At 39.3% G+C, this 22,664-nt stretch overlaps 1 protein-coding gene across 1 annotated transcript in view; it reads right to left on the reverse strand.

The window, feature by feature from the left end:
- negr1 (neuronal growth regulator 1) overlaps positions 1–22,664 on the reverse strand; it is a 181,758-nt gene that overhangs the window by 80,059 nt on the left and 79,035 nt on the right. Inside the window, exon 3 of the mRNA XM_018726847.1 lies at positions 5,573–5,698. Coding sequence (XP_018582363.1) covers positions 5,573–5,698 — 126 coding nt within the window. The remainder of the gene's footprint in view (positions 1–5,572; positions 5,699–22,664) is intronic.

A 22,664-nucleotide genomic window follows, 5' to 3' on the forward strand; every position in this document is an offset into this window, starting at 1 on the left:
AAATGAGTAGTAGTGAAATGGACTATAAGAGTGAACAAGGGATGCGATCAAGGGAGCAGGTGGTTATTTTAAATTGAGAAAGGGAATAAATGCTGGAAAGGATTATTATTTGTGAAAATCAAGATATCAGAAATTTCTCTTAAGGAATAGTCTCATTTTATTGTGTTTATGTTTTATTCTTGCCATTTAATTTAAACAGTGTAAAGGAATCATTTATATTATTTCCTCATTTTTACGAAACCATTAAAGCTGAGGTTACTTATGACATCTATTACATGATGTAATTGCCAAGATTTGTATTGTTAACTGACAAGGTGAAAAAATCTTTTTTGATCACTTATTATGAAATTAAATATTGGGGATTCAATGTTCAAATGATGTGGGACTGCACAGTGACATTTTCAAATGGGCAGCAAAATCAGTACATGAATACAACTTACCACTGCATCAGCCACTTTCTGTAAAGTACCTTGGTAAAATATGTGATATAAACAAAATAAGAATAACTCCAAACAGATATTCTGAAACAATGAACTGGGCCACTTCCTCCAAACAGAACTGTATCCTCTGACTTCTTTTGAAATAATGTGTAACAAATCATATATGAAATATTCTATTCAGCTGTTTCAAAGGTCACTGGAATAACCTAAGGCTTCAACTCTCAATAGACAAAAAGGTTATCAAGGTATTTTTAAGGCTGCACTGTGGAGTTCTGCACCTTTAACCCTCATTCTTTGATCTGACTGAAAAGGCATTGTTACAGTTCCTAAACCCTTTTAACCTTTTTTTTTAAATTTTATTTATTTATTTTTTCACTGCTCACTGAGACTACACGCATATGACAAGCATAGACATTGCTAATGCACAAATAGCAGTGCTTTCCTTTTTGTTCTGTGGTTTCCTCTGCTTTTGACAATCATTTTAGTGATACTAACGGGATACTTATTGGTGATTGGACATTATTTTGGTTTCAAAGAGAAAATGCTGCTTTGTTGCACACACACATACACAGAGGCACTCTTTTAGGAAAACCTGATCAGCCAATCATGTGGCAGCACCTGAATGTATAAAATCATGCAGACACGGGTGAAGAGCTTCAGTTAATGTTCAGCTCAAACATGATAATGGGGAAAAATGATGATCTAACTGATTTTGTCCATAGGCATAGTTGTTAGTGTCTGATGGTGTGGTTTGAGTACTTCAGAAGTGCTGATCTACTGGGATTTTCATGCACAACAGTCTCTACAGTTTACACAGAAAGGTGCAAAAAACAACAAAAACATCCAGTGGGCAGCAGTTCTGTAGGTGGAAATGCATTGTTGATGGGAGAGGTCAGAGGAGAACGATCAGACTGGTTTGAGCTGACAACGAGGCTACAGTAACTCAAACAACCACTCAATGGCTAGTGGTGAGTAGAAAAGCATATCTGAGCACAGAATACCTTGAACCTTTAGGTGGATGGGTTACAACAGCAGAAGACCACATTGGGTTCCACTCCTGTCAGTTAAGAACAGAAATCTGAGGCTACGGTGGATACAGGCTCACTGAAATTGGACAGTTGAAGATTGGTAAAACATTGCCTGGTACATACAGATAGCAGGGCCAGAATTTGGTGTATACAGCATGAATCCATGGAGCCCCAGCCTGCCTTGCATCAACAGTTTAGGCTTGTGGTCGTGGTACAATGGTATGGGGAATGTTTTCTTGGCCCACATTGTGTGCCTATGTGTATGTGTGTCATCTGTACATCGCTTTGGAAAAAAGTGTCTGCTAAATGAATACATGTAATTATAAATGTAAATATACATAGAGAGAGAGATAGAGAAAGAGAGAGCATAATTTCCTCTACTCTCTCTACGTAGAGTTTGTTGTGAGATAAAGGTGGATCCTGCATAACATCTGCAGGATCTGCCCTTATCTCAGAACAGGTTTCATGCAACTCCTAGGCCAGGCCGTGGTGATGTCCTGCCAGGACTCTACTGCAGCTCTCTCCTTTCTGGCCTTCTGGTCTCTACCTCAAACATCGCCAGCTGATGTTAGATAAATGGTGCTTCACAATAATGCTTCACGAGCAGTGTTTGACATGTTGAAACACTCCCATGTATCCCCCTGCTTATCTCTCTGCATTGGCTTCCTATAGCTGCCTGGATGAAATTCAAAAGTTTTGTCATGGCTTACAACACCATCAATGAATCTGCTCTCCAATACTTACAAGACCTGATCACTCACTACACCCTTACCACACTGCCACATTCCTCCACCTCTGTATACTACGAAGTAGTCCCATTTACAACAAGTCCAAAATGTAAAGCATAAACGTTTTTGCTTAAGGCTCCAATGTGGTGGGACAACCTCTCGCACTCATAACTGCTGAATGTCTCTCTACATTTAAGAACGGTCTCAAAACCCAACTCTTTTGGACTCACTTCTCCCTTGATCCCATAAGTGGTGATAAATCTATAATTTTTAATAATTTCTTCAATAATGGAAAAGCCTTTATGTAGCTACTCATGTAATGTCCACTGGTTCGTATGGGGGAATGTGACAAATTGGCTACAATCACATGTCTGCATCCAGATCTCTTCTTCTGCTGATGGAATCCACTCTTTTTATTTTTCTCTGAATTGTAGATTGCTTTGCAGAAAAACATGTACTAAATGAATAAATATAATTAAAAACACATTTATAGCAGTGGGTTACAACTTTTTTTTTTAATAGTACTCTCTCTGGTCTTTACAGTCAGCTTTAACATTACATCACCATCAGTTCTGGCTCAGTCTTCTCCCCAAAGCTCCCTCCAACTAAATGTGTATCATTCTTCAAAGCCCCAAGGTAACTCTTATACGAAACACTGGTGGCTACTGCGTTCTGTTTAATCCTATGACATAGCACCTGTTTTCTCAATTCGAGTCAAAACTGTATTTTTTTTCCTCTTGCGTTTAACTATTGATCATATTTTTGAGAAACAGCTTTCTGTCTACATGCTTCTAAACCTCTGCCTTTGGGAGTGCAAACATAACTCTCCCCATGTAAAAACATTTTTTAAACAAACAAATTTCAACACTGTCATTCCATCTGTAAAGTATTCCACTAACTCCCATCTTTTTTTAACTGCATCCTGATTGACCAAGACTGACAATTGCATAGACCACTTCACAAACTGCTACCAGTGCTTTCTGTGCCGAAAAATTTTCACGTCTTCCTCATACCTCAGTCCACTCCACTCAAAAAAAGATCACTTGATCAATCCGCTGGGTGCTACTCAGTGGAGGTGTTATTGGATGTGTATTTGGTAACTTTCTGCCATAAAAGTCTTCCTTTCAGTCTTATTAAATCCATTTTGTGTAACACACTGTAACTTATATACTTATGAAAGCAACTCTTGGAAAGCATGTCAAAACTGAAAGTTCTGATACTGCTGCTGAACTCTAAAATAAGTATTAAATGGAATTTCAAAATTATCAGTGCCTTCTTTTGTACAACAAACAACCAAACAAATAAAAATTAAAATAAAAAATAATAAAGACTCAAGGAAGAACAGATCAATATGTCTTTTGCTTGTATTTTTCTCATTTTTTTTCAAATAAAAGATTTTTAAATACTACCCACACACACACACACACACACATTTTCTGAACCGCTTGTCCCATACAGGGTCACGGGGAACCGGAGCCTAACCCGGCAACACACGGCGTAAGGCCGGAGGGGGAGGGGACACACCCAGGACGGGACGTAAATACTACCCTTATTGTTATTTATCATATGTTTTAAAATACTACTACTTTTTAAATATACTTTATTATATGTACTTTTTTCTATATTTTAAAAATAATCCTTGACACCTGGCCAACTTGTGACCTCAGCTCAGCTTGGTCAAGGATACTTTGAAAAAAGAATTTTTCAAAATAAAGTATAATAATTTTTGTTTATAAATATGTTTCAAATTGAGTTATAGTTGGTAGAAGTACTTAAATCAATTGGCTATTTTCATGTTCCATCCCACGCCTCAGCAGAACAGACCAGCAGGAATCAAGAAAGAGTATAAAAGAAGCCACTCCACCACTCCTGAGTTGCAGAATCTCACAGAGACAACAGTCCCCACTGCGCTTGTATTCTGATTTTTTTCTCCAGGCACCTGAACTCTTCGTCCCCGCTCCTGACTCCTCTGGATCTGACCACCACTTGAGACACTGACAACTACATCGGAACTGTCCCAAGAAAAAACGTTTGCGCACCGAATGTTTGACCCATGCTTGTCTCCGACCATGACTCCTGCTCTTGTCCTCCACGCCACAAATACAGATACTGCACTTGAGTTCTTTTTTCGCCCAGTGTGGTTCTGCATTACAGCAATACAATATATAATATGATATGAGCACCAAAAGTTTGTTGCATCTTGAATATATGCACAGTATAATAAAAAAATTAGCACAAGTATTATTAGACATTTACATATGTTTCCTTTTTGCACTTTTATTTTACTTTTCAAGAATTTTTTCTGAACGAATAGTATTACTGAAAAGAAATGACCTTTGTGTGAAAATGTGAACTGCAACCTATACTTCATATTTAAGTAATTCCTAACAGTATTTCAGACATATTTAGATACTTTTATTGCAACCACACACACACACACACACACACACACACACACACACGCCATCTGAACCACTTGTCCCATACGGGATCATAGCGAACCAGTGTCTCACCCAGCAACACAGGGTGTAAGGCTGGAGGGGGAGGGGACACACCCAGGACAGGATGCCAGTCCCTCACAAGGCACCCCAAGCAGGACTTGAACCCCAGACCCACTGGAGAAGAGGATGCAGGCCAACCCACTGCACCACTGAGCCACCACACCCCCCTGCAAGTATGTAATCAGTACATTTGCTGTAACTGTAGTATAGATATCTTAATTTACAACAGAATAAGTTGATCAGGAAACTCTAGTTAATTTTCTAGTATAAATAATGGTTTTACTAAATATGCAGATTCAGATGTTTTCATTTATTTTTAAAAATACAACTACAGTAAAGTTAAGCCTGCTTACACTGTACATACATTTAATAAATGAAATTTCACTACCACAATATTATCGCAGCATTTTCACTATATTTTTGAAAGTTGTAACAAATGTTTCTGTTGTTAAACATTCAGATGCACATTCATATTCACATCACCTGTGGCAGCATATTTATACAGGCCATTGACTTTGAAAGGTACAGAAGGACAATGGATGCCATTATTCCTTAATGTAATGGTCTGTATGGAAAATACTGACTCTCCAATTTAGCATAATGGCATACTTCACTATGCCTGAAAGTGATTCGTTGATTGTAGAAATAAAGATCCTGCACTGTATGTCTTCATCATACAAAATTAAATTTTTAAACATATGCATTCTTCAAAGGACTTCAAATAAAGCCATGCAGCTTTGGTTCTCTGGACAGCTCTTTGATCAGTTCCCGAGGAGCAATGCAATGAGAAATACAATTCAAAGGCAGCCATCAGAGGACTAGACAGTCATTTAAGAAAAACAGCCATTCTCACTCTTATCATTGGTTATACTCACCTAATGGGGTTATATGCCTCCAAGAGATAGTGGGTTCTGGTTTCCCACTAGCCATACAGATGAGTGAGACATTGCTGCCTTCATTTAAAGTAATGTCTGTAGAAATGTCATATATCTTGGGTGGAACTGTAAAACACAAAGAAAATTTTACATTACGTTTAGACCCATTAACCTTTACATCACCACTTTACTGGATAATAATTTCTGTTAGCTAATTTTTTTCATAAAGCCAGAATACATATTCTCCAAGAACAGTGCACAAATTTAATTTGAAAAAAAGTTTAATGCTTTTCATACTTTTCATTATTTAAATAAATGGCAATGCCACAAACAACAGGCTTTGTAAAAATAATTTGCAAACAGAAATTCACTTGAAAATGTAAACCATAATAACTGGCCCCGAGAACCCTAATTACGGTGGCCAAAGGTTATACATCATCATTGTTATCAGAAAAAGAACAGTTAATAGATGGATAAAATGTATTGTCATCGTCAGAATGTATTGTTCATTTCTGCAGTAACACAAGGAAAAAAATGTCACAAACAATTAAACACAATTTTCTTTGCAAATGAAAATAAAATCTAAATAACAAATATAAAATTTACAGACTTGTGTAACACTGATCAGTATGTAGAACCCAGGCTGGGGGAGAGGGGGATGGTGAAGAGAAGTGACTTTACCCTTCCTGTGGGTAACAATTGGCTCTATTTTACCCCATCTTCCCAAACAGTAAAGGAGATTGACTCGGGAGTTCCAGACGGATGCCAGACCTGAGAGATTGAGGAAATGCGAACCTCAGACCCTAAAGTCTAGACGCCCCCCACACACATACACACACACATTTTCTGAACTGCTTGTCCCATACGGGGTCACGGCCGGACGCACTACTGAGCGTACAACAGGGCACAAACACAAGAAGAAAGAACCCGCTCCCAGTTCATAGTTCTGCTGGTCAATGGTGATACAATGCTTTTTAAACCACTCTTTGACCACTGGTGACTGGAAGATTCCACTACAGTCAACATAGAAATACTTATCAAAACACTAAAAATGCTTGACCACAGGATCAATGTGATCACTCAGAATTGGTTTGATTTAATGGCACTTAGCTTTTGCTCTAAGGGAATCAGTCAAATTGCACAAAATATGTGTACCCCATATACAAAAAACAAGCATTCAGTGCTGTTTACTTTTGGCATATTTCAGATTTGCCCACCATATTACCATATTACTTTTTTATACTGCTCAGTAGACAACTCGTTCTGTTTTTACAGCATTTCCCCACAAGAGAACATTTTAGGTTTAACGATAAGTTAATACAGTACAATCCAGCCACAGTATCCATTTTGGTGACATTAATTACAGATTATTCTTTATTAATGTCACATCCCCAACCTCACCGCAGCTGAATGCACCTGGCAGAAATCAGCAGGGGTGAGTATACAGGAATCTATACCACCGCTTGCCCTGTATTCCTGCTTCATCTCCCCTGTCCTGATTCCTCATCCCCAAATCCTGCCACCCTCGTTCTTCAACTTCCACATCGGATCATCCCTCAGTATAGCATTCACTCCTCAATTCTTTGACCCACGCCTGCCCAGACCACGATTCTTGCCTTGCCCTTTGGAAACCGGATAAAAGATGCCGCACTTAGGTCCTACCTCCTGTTTCCTGGCCTTGTGTGTGTGTGTGTGTGTGTGTGTGTGTGTGTGTGTGTGCATTTACATATCATTATAATTTTGCCTGGTTTCCCTTGCATATCAAATCAATGCATAGATATCATGGTTGATAACTTTGCATTTTCATACAAAATTGCCTCTATTACATGATGTCTTAATCTCTCTTTTATATGCTAACATCACCATAGTCACTGTTCCTAGCCAAACATCAGTAGGATACACTTTCCTTCACTGAAGCTCCTGTCAAACATGTACCAATAATAAGAACTGTCTCAGAAGATCTTAAATATCTTTTGCAAGCTACAATAGCCAACATAATTAGTAGCTGGGTCTGCCCAGGATTTTTATACATTAACTTAAGCATAATGGGATGGTAATTATGTAATGCCTTAAGGACCACACCTGTCTTGAAGCATCTACTTTCAGTATAATTTGCATCCTCCTTTACTCAAGTGCTTCCTGTATTTTTTATAAATGTATCTCACAGTAATAACTATTTCAATGTATTTTTTTTACCTATAAGTGAGTGCCTGAAAGCCTGACATCCTATCGAATTATCTATGTCTTCAATTTTCATTTGAGGCCTCTTTCCATTACTGTCGCCACCTCTGTGTTTTTTGGTATTATCCTTGACGTCTCTCTGCTGTTCTAGCAACATATAGCCTATGTGAATTGCAAAACCATTCATACCTTCATACCTTCCATTAACCAATCCTTACCATGACCTAGCAGTTCTGTAAATGCATCCTGGCTAGATTCCCTGCATAAGCTACACAACTTAGTTCATAACTATGGTTACATGTACAAATAAACATTATATGTTGCCTTGGACAAAGGTATCAACGATATCAAGTACAACAAAATAATAATATTAAAAGTAATAGGGGGCAGCAGGTGTTGTGAAACTTCAGTCCAATTACATGCTGTTTAGATTCACCCATAGTGTATGAATGACAGAAAAAGAGTGTGTGTTACACTGATGTATGGATGAGTGACCCATTGTAAGTCACCTTGGTGAATATGGTGTGTGGACTGATAACACTACAAAGAGTTCGTTGGAAGTCGTTTTGGAGTAAAGCATCTGCAAAATAAATAAATGTAAATGTAAGAACTTCATGAAATGGGCTGCTAACCTGAAGGTCCCTGATATTGCTTAGGCAGACTTTCTAAAATTTATCTAATAAAAATATCCTACTGTATTATTGCTTAAATATTGTAATTTGCTGTAAAGTGCCACATTTACCATGTAGTTTATAGAGAAAAATTAATTCCCCTGTACTCTCCGTTTCCTTTTTTAGGTCCTAACAAGGTTTCTACTCTCTGATGAGGAGAAACATCCCCACTGTATGGTGCTGCCGTCACCACCCTCAGTTTTGTTTGTGGTGCTATCATAAGCATGCACCATTTTCACTCTTCATGAAAAACAGTTTAAAGTGTTTGCCTATATATAGAAAAAAGTGCCAGCTGAGGTCTCTTCTGAACTTTTGCACATTTTGCTAGATTATGCAGGTTTTTACTTGAAAACTAAATGTTGACTTTGATTTGGCTGGTGTTTAGAAAGAAGTTTATGGCCCTTATAGTCAGAACAGCTGAAGGTGACTGTAACACGCCGAGGTGGCGACGGTCAGACACCCACAGCTGGGACTAATTGCTGGCCCTATTTCTTCCCCTGGGTTCACCAGTGAAGGGAGAGAGAAAGGAGAGAGAAGAGAGAGAGGCACAGACGCTCCCCTGAATACTGACCCCAAATCTCGTGCACGAGCCCGCCCTCGATCCCGAGTCCCAGGATGACGCGGCGGTTCCCGACGCACTACCCCCGAACACCTGTTCCCGGTTCCCCTGGTTCCCCTGTTTCCCCCCTGCCTTGTGTCACCTCCCCTGCATCAGGATGAATAAAAGAGCACGAGCACTAAAGCACCTACTTGGTTCCGCCTCTGTCTGTTGCAGTGACTAATAAATATTTTTCCCTTTTCAGCTATTTAACTCTGTTGCTCTTTCAACATTATCCTTGGTATCACTGTATAATCCCTTGTCAGTTTTTTCTTCACCAGTCTATTAATTTTGAATGGATATAGGTAGTCCTTGAGGTTACAGTAAGATGTACCTTCCATTTCAGGAAGACTGAGAAGATTGTCCTCAGAGGGATATTCACAGGCATCATTTTTGTGCTCTTCTCCTGATGTGCTTTTTAATGACTTTTTTCCTGACAGGCTTTGAAAGCTCCAGGGTCTTTCAGGTTTTGTCTTTGCTTGAAATATACTATCTGCCCAAGAAGCCACACAGTGACAAATGTTTTTATTTCTAAATAATGAAAAACGAGATTACTCTATGCAGTAAGAAAGCACTCATCTAATGGTGTCATTCTATTTATGAGCCCAAAATGATTTAAATTTGCCACCACAAGTGCATGAATAAATGTAATCAACAACCTTTATAGCTACAATTAATTAGTTATTTTGTTTATGTTATTTTTGTTATGTGACCAAATGTGAAAGCTTTGCAGGATTCCCAGGACTTCCAAATGACATTGTTTATATTGACCAAAAGATTATTAATACACATTTAAACACTTCTTTAAAGGTATTACTAAGGGTGCAATATTTGTCCACTATTATAACGCTTTAAAGATGATTTGTCCCCCGAAGCCCTGTAGCATGAACTGAATCTTGCTGCGGCCAGAAAAAAAATATATATATAAATAAATAAAGGCAGCACTGCTGTCTTGCCATTTTTAATTTACTTTCTTCAAACTAAGCAACATTTGAAAGAAAAAAATGCTGCCTGGAGACATAAGACTAATGCAGCTTTGCTCTTACAAAGCAAAATGGAATAGCGACACCCTCACTGAAATCCCGGTTATCTGACAATCCAGTCAAAGAAAGCGAAAATGAACCCAGTTCTGTGTAACACAGGACAATTAGTTGCTTAGCCAAAGAATCATTCTGCAGGAAAGATATGACACATCTGTGTCAAGTTGCATTAGAATGTGTCAGTAGCTGCGATATGGTTATCTATCTATCTATCTATCTATCTATCTATCTATCTATCTATCTATCTATGATGAATAAGAAAACAACTGAAATTATCACACAAATATTAATGTGAAGATACTGAAATTATCGTTTAAAATGCGGAAATATGAGTCTCTTTTACCCTTTTAGATCTTTATACAGATGAATATTTATCTTGATTACAAGCATTGGAAATTAATTCAGGTTAAGAGCCTTGCTTAAGAGTGGATGATAATTCTTCTACAGGGATTTTAACTTGAAACTTCATGGTCATCTCTTTAACTCCTGAGAGGACCTCAGTCACCTGCAAAGATTGTTAAGAGGTCAGGCATGAAAATACTGCAATAGCAGCAAATGCAAGCTGGAAATAGAAACCAAAATGTTATTCAAATGATAGGACTGGTTAAAAAGAGTCCCGAAATGAGGAAATTAGATGTAGCACTTAAGATTAGAACCAAAGAGAATGCATTGTATGCATAAGAGATGGAATGATTTCCAGCGTCCCCATACTTGTTATTGTGTTTTTCCTAGCTGTAAGACATTGCATGTGGCTGTACAGTAAGTGCAGTTTCTTAAGCATGAGGCGTTGTTGACTTGAGTTGTGTATTGTTTGTTGTTTGGAAAAAAGAATCAGATATCATTCTTGGAATCTAACGCTGCAGAACAGAAGTGCTTAGGAAGAGAGACAATAGTCTGGCTGGTTGCTGCTGCTCAGCACTCCTGTCAACAGGTAACTGTTCACAAAGGCAAAGGTCAACAGCAGTGCAGTATGCCATCCACTGAGTGTATCATTGTAGCAAATATTATTTAATCTCCAATTCTTAGGATTCACAACTTTTTGTTATTTTATTGCAGCAGCTTTTGCCTTGAATTCTGTAAAAATTCCTAACAATGTATTAATGCTGCACTACCAAACCTGGAGGAAAAAAAACACCCTTAATATTTAAACACTGTTTTTAAAGACAAGTGCGATTTTTTACTTTTTTCTATTTATCCAATACTTAGTGCAATAACAAGAATGAATTTGTACAAACAGTAACAAAACAGAATTTCAGCTCCTCACAAACCTTATTTGCTTATTATTTACTTTACATGTTAATTAATTAATTATCATATGTTGTCATGTTTACTCATCTTGTTGTAATTTTCTTGTGGAGCCCTGCAGGAGCACTGTGGTAGCATTACCACAGGTGATCGGGATAATATAATCCTCTTGGAGGTCCCCAAATGAATAAATAAGCCTCTAATGGTGCTACCTTGAATTACAGAAATGCTTACAACTGCACTATTAAATACAGGGGGCTGTTGCAAAAAAGTAGAAAACACAGCTTGCCTTTACAGAAATTGTGACAGTTTATAGTATTTTTGCATGCTTGAAAAACAGAAAACATAACTATCTGCAATCAATCATTACTTTTTAGTTTTTGTCAAGGGTCCATATTTTTAGGTGAAAAGAAATGGCACAGAAAAGTTCCATAAAAAAACATAATTTGCATGGTAACATCTGTTGGTAAATACTTTAAGACATGAGCAACAGTATGCTTCAGATATTCTAAACATGAGGTAAAAGCAATCTGAACTTGTTCTTGGTATGTCAAGTCAAGTAAGAGACATTAATCAAACAGTGGAGCATTGCATTGTTATGGTACATTTTATTATTCTGTCAAATTATAGTTTTCCTTGCATTATAAAGGTAATGTGTTCTAGGAAAACCCTTCACAAGGTAAATTCTAAAATACGTAATTACCATTAGTTTCAATGACAAAAATTTGTGTTCATCAGCCCCAAAATTGACACTTTTAAGCTAAAATGTAATCAAATCCCATTTAAAATACAGTTTTTTTAGTAGTTAATATTAGGTACCGTAACACCATATAACAAGGCTGTTTCTCTTTATTAATAATACTGTTTTTTCTGTTTCTCTGCTGCTTTTTGGCTCCCTTCATAACTATTGTGTCCTACACACTTATAACACTTACAAAAGCATATGAAGACAATATAAAGGTGTAAAGGGGAAAAACTAAATTATTTCCCTTCTGCCGCTTTCTGCTAAGGCTGTTTTTGTGCATAGTTAGGTAAGTTTAACAGTTCCATAATATTCTTACCGGTGTTTATTCCAAGCTCCCCTCACTGTGCATTGTTGGATGTTCAATCAGGTTAGATAACTGGATGGGATTTATATTGCTGCATCATTTTGTGTTGGGGGTGCGGTGGTGCAGTGGGTTGGACCACAGTCCTGCTCTCTGGTGGGTCTGGGGTTCAAGTCCCGCTTGGGGTGCCTTGCGATGGACTGGCGTCCTGTCCTGGGTGTGTCCTCTCCCCCTCTGGCCTTATGCCCTGTGTTGCCGGGTAGGCTCTGGTTCCCTGCGACCCTGTATGGGACAAGTGGTTCTGAAAGTGTGTGTTTTGTCTCTGTTGCCGTACTGTCTTTGATATGGATTATGAGTGTGTTTCAGATCGTCAAAGTTTTGGTGTACTGTTTCAGACATGAACAGAGGCTTGTTGACAAAAATAAATGGGCCAACCAATGGTTTGTCTCAGGACCTAATCTTCTGTAGTACTACAGGGTGGTGTTACAAAATGCTATTAGGTGTTACTGAATCAATGAATGAACTGACTAAAGACAAAAGACATCAAAGCAAGGTAAATTAACACAGCATGGGCCAAACTATAACTGCAAAGAAGGTATCGCACCACTCAGCTCTCGGAAAGCACACAAAACCCCAGTTTGATCCTCATATATGCAAACTATGTCTTGAATGGGACTCCTCGTGAAGTCAAATTCTTGTACCTCAAATGGGCACATCTTGGGGTATGATTGTACAGCTAATACTACACACACAGATTTTCCGAACCGCTTGTCCCATACGGGGTCACGGGGAACCGGAGCCTACTCAGCAACAGAGGGTGTAAGGCCGGAGGGGGAGGGGACACACCCAGGACGCGAGGCCAGTCCGCCGCAAGGCACCCCAAGGGGGACTCGAACCCCAGACCCACCAGAGAGCAGGACCCGGTCCAACCCACTGCACCCCCTTTTAGTTAATACTACTTATGCATTGAAACCTGTGCTAAATGTCCACAAAAGAGAGAGTCAGACAACTTCAGAGTAAATTACATAAAAATGTGAATTATATTATCAAAGTTCATTCTGATTCCATGAGTTCAGAAGTTTGTGCTGTCCATCAAAAACTGTCTTGAATTCTATAAAGACCAACCATTTTGTATGTTCTCAGTTATGACAAGTAAAGTCTGTAGCAGGACAATATTATCTTTGCAAATCACTTTTGTGTAATCGCTTTATTCTGTGCTTAATGCTTAAGTTAGAATGAGAGTTAATATTGCTAGTCACACTTAGTAGGGTTTAGGCTATCAAAAGCAGTCCATCAGAGACTTCTGTCTTATTCCATCTTCTCACATTTCACCTATCTTGGTTGTTTCAGTCTTAAGCTCACATCCGCAGGTGTTCTTCTTGCCTTTGAGGTTCCATTTCAACACCTGCCTGCTATTTTCACTTGTTGGCTTTGAGAGTGGGCTCAATCTAACTTTATTTTCTTTTCTTGAGTTCCTCTTTTACAGGAAGCTTGTGAGTTCTCTGCAGAAAGTTCAAGTTACTAATGGTGTCTGGCCAGTGGATCTGAAGTATTTTGCTGAGGCAAATGTAGGTAAATGTCTGCAGTTTTTATTACATACTTGCTTGTTCTCCAAGTCCCTGCTCCATACAGTAAAACCGATTTAACATTGCAGTTAAAGGGCTTTTTTGTTGATGGACACCTTCTTGGAGCTCCAGACATTATTCAGATGGAGGAAGGCTCTTCTTGCCTTGCCTTATTTCTTGACTTGACTTCAGCATAAGTATCACCATGTCTTATATGTAATACTGCCCTTGAGGATCTTGTCTTTGTAAATGATAAGCTAAACCGTGCTGATATGACTGCAAGAATGCTGGCCTTGCATTTCTGGTTGACCACTGAATTCCTTTTCTTGTTTTATTATTGGTTGTTTCTTAATTTAATCAATGACAAGAAAAAAGAGGAAAAGGGAAAGCAGTTGTCTACTCTCTTTCTTTACTTGAAAATTATTGGTGAGCTGTCCTCTGTGGATCATCCTGAAGGACAACCCATCAAACAAGTTCTTAATCAGATTTACCTGGTTATTGGGAATTCCGTAGAAGTGAAGGATTTTTCCAGAGGGTGTTTCTGTCAAGCCTTGTGGCAGACTAATGTCCCATCCAGGGTGTGTCCCCTCCCCCTTTGGCCTTGCGCTCTGTGTTGCTGGGTAGGCTCCGGCTCATTGCAACCCCGCTCTGGACAAGCGGCTTCAGCCAATGTGTGTGTGTGTGTGTGTGTGTGTGTGTGTGTGTGTGTGTGAGTGTGTGAGTGAGTGAGTGAGTGAGTGAGTGAGAGTGTGTGTGAGTGTGTGTGAATGTGTGTGAGAGATATCCAGGGGCTACTGCTGCACAACGTTGCAGCTGAAAATGACACATTTTGTTCCAGGTGGGGATTCCCAAGGAAATCCTCACAGGGCACTTCTTTCATGTCACGCTCAATAAAGGAACTGTACAAATTATTAGAAATAAAAGCCATCGAAACAAGTGTGCTCCACCCAGAAACAAATGGGTTAGTTCAATGTTTTAAAAGAATCCTTTACAATATGATTTGTACGGTGGTGACCGAATATGCATGTCAGTCGGACAAAAAAGTTGGAACCCCAGTTGTTTGTGGGATAACAGATAATGCTTATGGTATCCTAGTTCAAGCGCTAGGACCACTCGTCCCAAAAACAGGTCAGTTGACACAATCTTTGTATTCTTGCATCCTTTTGGATTACTCCAATTTATCATTTTACCGTTTGGGCTTCCAGGGGCTCTAGCTATGTTTCAGCAACTGATGAAGTTCTTAGACCCACTCTGCCTCTGCTGCAGCCTACTTTGGTGATATCATTTATAGCCAGGACTGGCAGCACCACTCAGTCCACCTTATGGCTGTTCTGAAGTCGCTGAGGTGGGCTGGACTCAAAGCAAATCCAGCCAAGTGTCCAGTTGTAAGGAGCAAGCTTTGGTTTCTGGAGTTCCTCTTGGGTGTGGGCCAGGTCCAAGCCCAAATAGACAAAACAGCATCAATCTTAGCTTGTCCTACTCCCAATTCCAAAAAGTGGGTAAGACCTGGTCCAGTCGATGTAGAAATGCCAGACTGCAGTCTAAGCAATGAAAAAGAACTCTCTGGGGGTTCTATGTTGACATGTCCTGACTTTTATTTCCCTATTGTCTTATAGATCTATGCCTCCGACAGAGGTTTGGGGGCTGTCCTGTCTCAGGATGTAGAGGGCATGGACCGCCCAATCCTTTACATCTGCTGTAAGCTAACATTTTAGGAACAGTGCAACAGCACTATTGAAAATGAGTGCTTAGCCATCAAATGGTGGTCCTCACCCTGTGGTGCTACATCCTGGAGCAGGAATTTGCCTTTTCACTGATCATGCTCTTCTCCACTGGCTACACTTCATGACAGATGCTAATGCCTGGAGACAGGAGGAGAAACAGGACTGTCCAAACACATTGGTAAAGTATTAAAAACTTCACACACTGGCACTGAATATACAATTAACAAGACTGTTGTATCCTCTCATTTAGTTGGTGAAAGGAGAAAGAGGCATACAAATCCTGGAACCTGCAACCCCGTGTCCTGGAGCCTGACCAAACTTGACTCCAAACTGTCAGAGTTCTTTCCTGACCAGTGCAGCCCACAAGGATCATAACTTGAAATAACAAAGAACAATAAAATCCTGTTTTTACCAAAATTGGAGTCCACCTCTTCACCCTGCTTCCCAAACTCTCACATGGAACAGGAAAATTAATAAGATAACCATCCTTCCAGTTATTTGGTATCTCTTCATTCTACCAGATCTTCTCAAAGAGGGGGTACAACATCTTACTTGGTGTTTCTAGGTCTGCTTTAGTTTCTGCCTTGTTCAGTTGTTTATAGCCTTCCTAATCTTATCCTTGGTAGGCTTGTCACAGTTAAGGGGGGAACTGTGTTGGTTAACTTGATGAATGTATCTTCAGGAGTTCCTGAGAGTATTCAACCCATCTGTTGAGGTGCCGTTCTCTACTTTTGATGGTATTCCCCTCTGCATCCTTGACAGGTCTTGATGGCCTTTTGTATTAGCCACAAAGTTTCCTGGTGGTGTCATATAGCATCTTCACTTTCAGCATCTGTGCTAATTCATTTATATAATTTGTGTTGTCTGTTTTAGTACATGTTTCACAACTGTAATATATTTTTCAGAACTTGGCTTCAACAAACTTCTGAGCTTGTGCTGCTGTAGCCTGACTGTTTCCTACTGCTGTTTATTCTGTTTCCTTTCTTGGACGCTGTGTAAGGTCTTGGCTGAAATCTGTTCTTTCTGCTGCCTATTCATGACATACTTTCTGGCAAGTTGACCTTTGTGGTTCTTAAACTTTATGCCATCTGTTGTGTATAATCCTCTTCTTCTCGAAACTCTTGTAATATGTTAAATTTGTTTATTAGTTTTGTACTTTTAATTCATTAATTAATTGTCTTCTTCAGGAGGTTGAGTTTGTACGTCTTCTTCCTCTCTGAAGTCTTTGTCCAGTTTATTCTCACCTTAAGCTTCAACCTGGCAACTATTAGATGGTAATCAGATCATGCATCTCCTCCTCTCCTGACTCTAACATCTTGCAGGTCTCTCCAGAATTTTTTTGGCAGTACAAATGTGGTTGATCGATCACAGGGTTTTGGGATACCCATGAATTTTTATGTATTCTTCTGCATTGTAGAACTACTTTTCTACCATCTCTACTCTCCCACATTTTAATTGTCTAGAATATAACATTGGATGTTGAACTTGATCATCTTCTTGCTGGTTCTAAAAGATGTCATGATGACTCCTAGGCAGTGTGGACAATGAAATCAGGACTTTCTTCACTTAGTTTGATAATGTGAGACCTACTTCTGTTGTGTGAGTCACATCATCCCACTCATGTCCTGAACGTAGCAACAATTGTCCTGTCAGCAGTTTCTCTTGTCCAAATTGTAACAATCTTGTCTCAATGATGCCCAGGAAGTTCAACTTGTCATTTCACATTTAAATTATGGTTTTGTGTCACCTTCCCTCTCTCATATATATCTCAATAAATTTAAACCACAACCTGGTCCTGCAGATAGATCCTGCATAAAATCTGCAGTATCCACAGTTATCTCACAACAAACTCTACGCTACTCCTAGTCCAAACCATGGAAATATCCTGCATGCGCTACTGCAGTTCTCTCCTGTTTGGCTTTCCCGGGCTCTGCTGTCAAACCTCTCCAGCTGATACAGAATACTGCTGCACAAATTATGTTTGCCAAATTGTTCCTATGTATCACCTCTCCTTGTCTCTTCCTATAGCTGCCTGGATCAAATTCAAAATTCCTATTACACCCTACAAAACCATCAATGTATCTGTTCTCCAGTATCTACAAGATATGATCACTCACTATACCCCAACCAGACTGCTACAATAATCCACCTCTGTCCGCTTGGTGGTCTCATATAAAAGAGGTTCAAAATCAAAAGCAGAAAGGTTTTTAGTTTTGACTCCAATGTGGTAGAATGACCTCCTCTCACGCAGAACTGCTGAACTTGTTCTTGAGAGACGTACATTGCTCTGGAGAAAAGTGTCTACAGAATGAATAGATGTAATTGTAAATTATGTAAAATGTAAGTACTGACACAATCACAACTGTGTGGACATTTTGGTTCCCATAGTTAACTAGATAATGTAAGTACAGCTTTTCGTCTATGTGTACTAGTCAAAGCAAACAAGTTCCCCTGAGCCAATGTAAAATGTACAGTTGTGTCCAATCCAAAAACTAGTGACAAACAACCCTAGTGTGACAGCTACAGATCTGCACTTGATATTGTCTGTGCTCATGAGTCATAACAAAAACAATGAAAAAGAGTAGTATTGGCTACTACAAAGGAAAACACTTTTCTAGCTGTCTGAAGTTTGATAAACACCACATGCATGTTCTACAGCACTACTGGAATAAATTTCTGTGGACAGATGAGACAACAGTTGAACTTTCTCGTAAATGTACACAGAATTATATTAGAGAAAACAAAACACAACATACCAACAACAAAACATCACCTGTGAACATCAGCTGTGAAGCACTGTAGAGGAAATATAATAGTTTGGGGCTGCTTTGCTGCCTCGGTGCTTGAATAGCTTGCAGTCATGACTAAACTTGTATCAGGAAATTCTGGAGCAGAATGTCAGGGTGTGTGTCTGTGATCTACTCAGAAGAAGTTGGATCACACAACAAATGACAGTGGTTCAAAATGCAAGGGCAAATCAGCAACAGAGTAGCTCAAAAAGCAGAAAATCTGTATTTTAAAATGACCAAGTCAGAGTCCTGACATCAGTCCCCTTTAAATGCTCCAGTGTCACAATTTCTTTGTGACAAGAGACAGAAATATAAAGTACTCTTTATTCCAAGGGAATGTTTTGAGCCATCATACATAAGGAATACAATGTTTTAAATTAAACTATTTTCTCTGTCTTGTGGGTCCTTCGTGGCACTGAACTTAAAGGCGAACAGTATCGATGCAGAGATATAATTTGCTGAGGTGACATAGGGTACTTAATGACGATAAATGTCACACTGGGAATAAGAATTTTGAAAGGTCATAGAGTCTTCATAAGCAATCCTATTTTTCCCCAACAAATTACTTGCACTGGTATTAGGCAGCTGAAAAGCTTATACAAATATGACACAAAACACGGTGTTTATATTATAATGATGCAAGTGGGGTGTTTTATCTTATTTATTCTTTCATACCAGTGCAGAAAACAAGAAAAAAGTTAAGGGAACTGAAAAAATCAAATATTGGTGTCTCACCTCAAATAAAAATTTATATTTGTCATTTCATCTGTTCAAAATGATAAAGATCACATTTTAAATTTCCCATTGCGCTACTTCCCAGTAACATTACTGTATACTGATGTGATACATCAATAATTATGCATAGCCTACACATATATGTTGGGAGCCACATTACTAAAAGGCACTCCTTTGAGTGGGAAAGGCGTATAGGCTTATCAAAAGCTGAATAATGAAAAATGTTAAAAAAAGTTACAGAATCCACTTGTTTTCCCCCTCATCAGTTTGTGACGACTGTTTTGACTGTCTCCCTTTTAAAAGGATCAAATTGGCTGATGATTGCAAGTTCTTACAGGTTTACAGGTCTACATGCATAACTCATCTGAAGGCACATGTTGTAAATGCACATATTCGGGCATGTCTCACACACACATACACACATTGACTCAAACCACTTCTCCTGAGTGGGATCGTGGCAGATCGGAGCCTAACCCGGCAACACAGGGCGCAAGGCTGGAAGGGGAGGGGACACACCCAGGACAGGATGCCACTCCAGCACAAGGCACCCCAAGCGGGACTCAAACACCAGACCCACCAGAGAGCAGGCAAAGGTCAAACCCATCGTGCCACTGCATCCCCAATCAGGTAAGTGCTTATGTAAATTTGTATGTCTATTTATCTATTTATACATTTTTGTTTTTAACAACAAATGGCCTGACAAGATTGTTTGTGAAAAAGCCAAACAAATGCTATGAAGGAAGCTGGTGATAGAACAAACTGGCATGCGCTATAGGCATGCCCAGGTTAAATGATGAATTCAGTACCAGAAATATTCACCTTTCTGATTTTACCTTAAAATCATCTAAAATATACAGTCTTACCAGTCATTTTATTGTGTTTGTTAGTTCTATATCATGTGTTTACATGCAGTGCACAGGATATGCTGTTATGAGGATTTGTTGTTGTAAATAGCCACTTTTAATGTTATTTTTATCCTGATTATCCCGGATAAATGAAATCCTGACTATCCTGGGCACCAGTAACATAGACATGCATGCTAATAAGCAATTATTGTTATTCAAGCAGAATATCTATATTACTGGTGTTCTGTTTTCAGCTAATAAATTATGTTTAAGGCTTACAGGTTAAGGAGGCATGGTGGAACAACAAGTATCATTGGTGCCCCTGAGTTCTTGGGCTGTGGATTTAGACATGGGTTTGACTTTGGGTCCCTCTATGTGGAATTTTATGTTCTCTCATCTTTGAGTGGTCTTCCTTCTAGTATTGCGGGTTCTTCCCAAACACATGTTTTAAGTTCATTGGTAACTCTAAATTGCCCTGAGTGTATGTATGTGAATGAGTCATTGTCTCTTAATGCTCTGTGATGGCCTGGAGACCTGTTCCAGGTACACAGGGGTGTTCGAAAAATATTGAACCCTTTAGAATTTTCTTGGCTTCTGCATAAATATGACCTAAAACGCTGTTGCATGGTTTTATTGACAAAAGGAGGCTTAATATAGTGTACAAGTATTCCCTGCTTTTCAAAAGTTCTCTTTACACCACTTTGCTTTTATGAAAGACCTACTTTAGTACCTGTTTTTGCTAAACGAAAAAAATCTGAAGAGGATTTTCACTTTTATGAAAAAAGGTGAAAACCAAAAACAGAGTTCAGCATTTGTTTTGCAGCGAACCATAACAGAGGCAGTGCGCACCATGAGCATATAGAGTGGTGCTGCCAAGCTCCTTCCCTGGGAACTACATTCAGCATCTCAGTATCATATCTTTGAACTGTGTCTGTGAGCATCTGTGATTCATCTTGTTTAAATTTGTGCATCCATTAGCAAGATGTGTCCAAAGGTATCAGAAAAGCCTAAGAGCCCATCATTCCTGATTTTACTATATGTTAGTGTTATTTTAGGTTTTCTGTGTTATTTGGGATGATTTGGTAGGCTATTTTTTGGGTCTGGGAACGCTCAAAAAATTTTCCCATATAAATTAATGGTAATTGCTTCTTCGCTTTACACCATTTTGGCTTACAAAAGGTTTCATAGGAACCCTCTACTTTTTGATAGCAGGGGAAACCTGAAAATACATTTATTTCTGTTACTATTGAAAACAACTAATGTGGTAGTGACAATACTGCTGTGTATGCTCTCACACACAGATTGAGCAATACACCAAGTGGGATCCGTGGGATCGACTTAACACGTCCCTCCTTTAGAGAGCGAACACAGTTTTCACAAGCTATCACACAATAACAATAAAAAAGAGAACATGAAGGAAAATTGAAAAAACTGAGAAAAGAATCAGAAACTACCCTGCATAGTAGACAATGTGAAGCTACTAATTAATGCTGCAAACTACGTTCTTGACAAAATCATCTATGCTAGCACCGTATCATAACTTTACAAAACGGTAGCATATTATTTACAGGCATGAGGTATAAGATGTTTACCTTATCAGTGTGTAATGTTCATTATTAACATAGCGCAAGTCAGAGGTTGCTTGCACGTGACTTGCATTGCCTGGTCTTCAGCACCATGGTCCCTGAATCATTCCGTTATCAGTCTGACAAGTACCTTACTGATCTGTCAAGATCTTGTGACATACAGCTAGTTGTTGTCCTCAGTCCACTGCTGCTATCTGTCACTTGGTGGATCTTGTGCTGTGGTGTACTCTTGCGGGGGTAAGGGCGGGGAGGTGGGGGCGTTTGCTGCTGTTCTGTAGTTCTATCATCTGGTGTCATGCAGTCCACATCAGTGGGACTCCCCTTCTGCAGGCTTAGAGTGGAGCAATGGCTTCTTTACTCTGAGATGGTGCTTATTCCTTCTCTACACCTTGCCATTAGCCTATACCTCATACAGTCTGGAGGACAGTGTTTGGGTAACACAAGCTTCCTTCCATTCTCACTTATTGCCAAGAGGCTGGACCCTACCTGTTTCATCTAGTTGCAGAGGTATGACGTCCATCCAGCCCGTGGGGGTCAATCGTAGTCATTGCACGTTTATTGACTTGTTCTGCTTTTGATTGCTAACTTCAGGGGAAAATTTACTTTCTGTCATAGATAGCATAGACGTAGTGCACCTCCCCAGAAACCACTGTGCTGGGCATGTCTCCGTGCCTTTCGTCAGAGTGTTGTGCAGGTACGAAAGTGCTTGGTAGGGGTCATCACCTGTGACCGCTCACTTTCTGAAAAACCTTTTCATGGTTTTCACTGCTGTGTCTGCAGAATCTTTTGCCTGGCTGTTACCCGAACTGATGGTTTTGTCTCAGAAACCCCACAGGTCTTTGAAGTTCTATCAAGGTAAACGGGGTGCCGTAGTTACTAACACATCCGGTGAGCCATTCTTGGCAAAGTGCACCTTGAGCTTTTTCACCATTTAACTAGACTGATGGATCTCAGCTTATCCACTTCAATAATCTTGCTGTAATAGCAGTAAGTGATCAGACAGTCATCTCCTACCCATGAGAATATGTCTATGGCTACTCTTTGCCAGGGCCTCTTAGATTCTTTAG

The sequence above is a fragment of the Scleropages formosus genome, chromosome 9 (assembly GCF_900964775.1).
Source record: "Scleropages formosus chromosome 9, fSclFor1.1, whole genome shotgun sequence".
NCBI lineage: Eukaryota > Metazoa > Chordata > Actinopteri > Osteoglossiformes > Osteoglossidae > Scleropages > Scleropages formosus.